Source organism: Porites lutea, chromosome 1 (assembly GCF_958299795.1).
Source record: "Porites lutea chromosome 1, jaPorLute2.1, whole genome shotgun sequence".
Taxonomy (NCBI): Eukaryota; Metazoa; Cnidaria; class Anthozoa; order Scleractinia; family Poritidae; genus Porites; species Porites lutea.
The window spans coordinates 59456672-59460463 of NC_133201.1; the positions used below are offsets into that span (position 1 = coordinate 59456672).

General features: G+C 38.2%; 1 protein-coding gene across 1 annotated transcript; it reads right to left on the reverse strand.

Moving 5' to 3' along the window:
- Positions 1 to 2850: 2850 nt before the first annotated feature.
- LOC140933131 (uncharacterized) lies at positions 2851 to 3390 on the reverse strand. The gene has a single exon (XM_073382649.1). It carries the CDS (start codon positions 3388 to 3390, stop codon positions 2851 to 2853), a length of 540 nt encoding a protein of 179 aa, XP_073238750.1.
- Between the last annotated feature and the right edge of the window lie 402 nt (positions 3391 to 3792).

Here is a 3792-nt window from a genome sequence, read left to right on the forward strand (position 1 = left end):
AAGATTAAAATTATGGCTCGAACTTTAACCCCGAAAGAAAATGGCCGCGTTACGGAAACTGAAAACGATTACAAATTTACTGATTTTCTCTTCATACACATTCAAGGTTGTATTTTCAGTCTTTTATCAATTTTTCGTTTCCTCCCTTTCCACTGGACTATAATATGATTTCCGCAATAATACTGGCAATGACAGAGGTCACACCACGGTGCTATTAGGGACTTTAAGATCCAATGGCGCGTCGGCAATGAGAACGTCGCTTAAAGTGAATTTGCGTTCTTTCAGTCTTTATCGCAATTATTCCTACCCATGCACTTACTTTGTCAAATGTAGACGAACCCTCCTGGATTTGAATTCCTAGGGAACATATCCAAGTACAGATAGAGAAATAAAATTTCGTCGTTGCTTGTTTACGTCCTCCATAAAACGCGAAATTAGGCATGTTCACGTCGTGCAAAAACGGGCAGAGAAATGTACAGAAAAGCGTTTTTAAAACCTATTGTTTTTTATTTTGACGTCCTCGTTGCCTTCCGCGTCGTTGGATCTTAAAGTCCCTATTCTTGGAAAATGACGTCAGTTTCCGAGAAAGAGGGAGCTACACTGAAGTGATCCTAGTGGCAAAATCTTTGTCGCCTACATGAAGTTGATCAACTGAAAAGATGGCCTTCATAACTTGATTTAAAGATATTTGTAACTCGAACATCATCTAATCTAAATGCTGAGTGCTCAGGTCGACTCCTGAATGTCAAAGTCGTCGGCATTATGGCCGGAAATCTTGTGCAGGTAGTTAAACATGACGATAATGGCGGATAGGTTGTTACAAGATTTTGAAGGAGACAGGATAGCAATGTCTTATCAGGGGGTACTGGCTCTTTTAAGAAGATATGAAAATTAGATAGAAACTTCAGATAGATAGAAACTTTATTTATGTGTCAAGAAAGAAAAACTAGCCGAGGGGCAGGCCCTCTACTAGTAGGGGACACCTACAGTTAAAATATAATAGATACAATAATTAAGTAGATAAAAAATCCATACAATATGTTACAAATTGTTAGCTAAAATACCAAAGCTGAATGCTAAAATGCTAAAATTATTTCCGATGAGACATCAACTATCACACAGAAGACATCCTATGCATCCATCATCAATAAGAGATGTCAGATCCTTATTACGCATTCGGATTGGATTCTTTTGAACGGAAAAGAGGCAACTGACATCCCTGAGTAGCAATGGGTGGCCAGAAAGCTGAATAAAGATCTTTTTAAACCTCACGACCTTCGTTTTGCCCCAAATAACCATCTTATTGTTTCGGAAAACGGCCGGATAAGTTTGTCACTGGAGATTTTTACCTTGGAAGGAGAAACCAGTCAATGTTATTAACTATTATGCTACCTGAAGATTTATATATTAAAACGGTATAAAGAAAAAAATAGGTTCGAGTTCCTCCAAATATTATGGTTGGGTGGGTCCCTTTTTCCAGCCATCTGTCACATGTGACGTATTCGTAGCCGTCGCCGTCGTCGCCTAATTAGGTTTTTGCAAGAGAGACAAGGTCGAGGTACGTGTTATCTGCCGAGCCGAAGGCCGGGCTGGTAACACTTAACGAGACTTGATTATTCAGAATGCTCGCCGAGGGATGCAATTGATAATGTCTGCCGGTATTGAGCTGAAAGCTATGACAGAGGAAAGCTGGCGACAACTTGCACGTTATGCAGACATAGAGTTGCCAGAGTACACCGATAGTGACCGGCAAAAGTTGGATCAACATATTGCTGAGTTTCTCCAGAGTATGGAACCCCTAGCTAAGTTACCTGTTCCGTCAGTTGAGGTGCACAATCAAAGTACTCAACATTAACTCTACAGGGGCTGTGTCACCAGGATATTATTGCCGTTTTCGATCAATTTTGTGGTGAAATCATTACTTAGTGCTTTTACACAAACACAAAAAGCTGCTGTAGCATTATTTATTTATTTATTTATTTATCACAATTTAATGGCAGCACCTGCAGCTATAAAGAAAAAGGAATGGAAGCATAGTGCCATAAGGATAATTCACAAAAGAGTCCCAGACCTCATACGAGGCAGATCTCCTAAAAATAGACTACATAATAATTCATCAATAAGGGTAACAAGATTGAAAATAAAACCCCCCAAAAAATTTTAAAAATACATAGAGTTTAGGCAGATTTATATACTCATCAGATTACTTTTAAAATTCTTCAAATTAGGACTATTATACTAAAATACTAGTATGTAAAACACTATCCTGTTGAGTAACTAGCATTGTATATAAATGTTACCACAGTAAAACCCCGCGTATAAGAACCTTGAGTTCCTTAACAGGTTCTTATATAAATGGTACTTAAAGCAACTTTAGACTACCAAGGTTCTTTAAATAGGTTCTTATATTTTCATATGAATTTTATTTAAAAATATTATAAATATCATCTCATAATACAACATACAGTAATGCCTTAAGGCAGTACAGTGCAGGTATGTCCTTAACAAAACATAACAAACAAACTCATAGTCAGTTATCTGAAATGCCATTTCAAAGATGATACCAAGAAAATCATGGGACAAATAGAGTACATTCAAAACCAGTTCCACTGATCAGAACCTAACTTAGCCTTAATAGGTTCGTACGTGGAGGGGGCTTAAAATGAAAATTAATTTTTAGCCTAACAAGTTCTTAAAACCCAGGTTCTTATACGCGGGGATTTACTGTATAGCATCATATTTAAAAATTAAGACTGACTGACAAGATATTGCATCAAATTTCATCTAAAGGTCTTCAAAGTAGAACTGTTATGAATACTACTCGGTAAGCCTCTTCTACGCCTCATATCATCAGAACCTTGCATGGTGCATGGAATAGAAATGCGAATTTTTAGACAGGTCCACATTCAAGTAACCGTTTAGGGCCTTGTATAGAAATATGACATCTGCTATGAAACGTCTTTGCTCAAGAGTTTGAAGGTTGAGCTTCTTTACTCGGGAGGCATAATCTATATCTGACTTGAGAATGAGCCTGGTGGCTCTTCTCTGCGCATGTTCTATCATATCAATATTCTGTTGGGTGTACGGGGACCATACAACAGAGCCATGTTCTAACTGAGATAAGAAAAAAAGAGCAAAGTGTGTCTTAAGAGTTTTGACGTCGGCAAATCCCGTACAGGTACGAGATATTAGGCCCAGCATCTTGATAGCTTTGGAAACAATACTGTGCTCAAGGATATTCCAAGATAAGTTACTATCGACGAGCAGACACAAGTCGTTAAATTCGGAGACCACTTTAAGAGGTGATTCATTCATACAGAGATCACTCTCTACTGCTTGCGCCTTTTTAGATATTCTCATTACTTTGCATTTCTTAATGTTAAAATCCATTCTGTCCAATTTACTCCAAGACCAAAGATTGTTAAGGTCTTCTTAAAACAATGCGTGACCTTGAGAATTGTCATTACCATCGAAGTTTTGCAGTCGTCAGCATAAAGGGCAATGGTATTACCAGGATAGACGACATCAGGGAGATTACCGATGAAAATGACAAAAAGAGTGGGCCCTAGATAGATCCTTGGGGAACTCTAGATGTAACATTAGACCAGGAAGAGTGCTAGTCATCAATGACGACTCTCTGATAACGATCAGAGAAGTAGTTTGCACACCAGTTTAGGAGGAAACCACTCATGCCAAAATTAAATAATTTCTGAAGTAGAATGTCATGAGGTACTCGATCAAACGCTTTAGCGAAATCGAGGAACACAACATCAGTCTGCCGACCAAGCACTT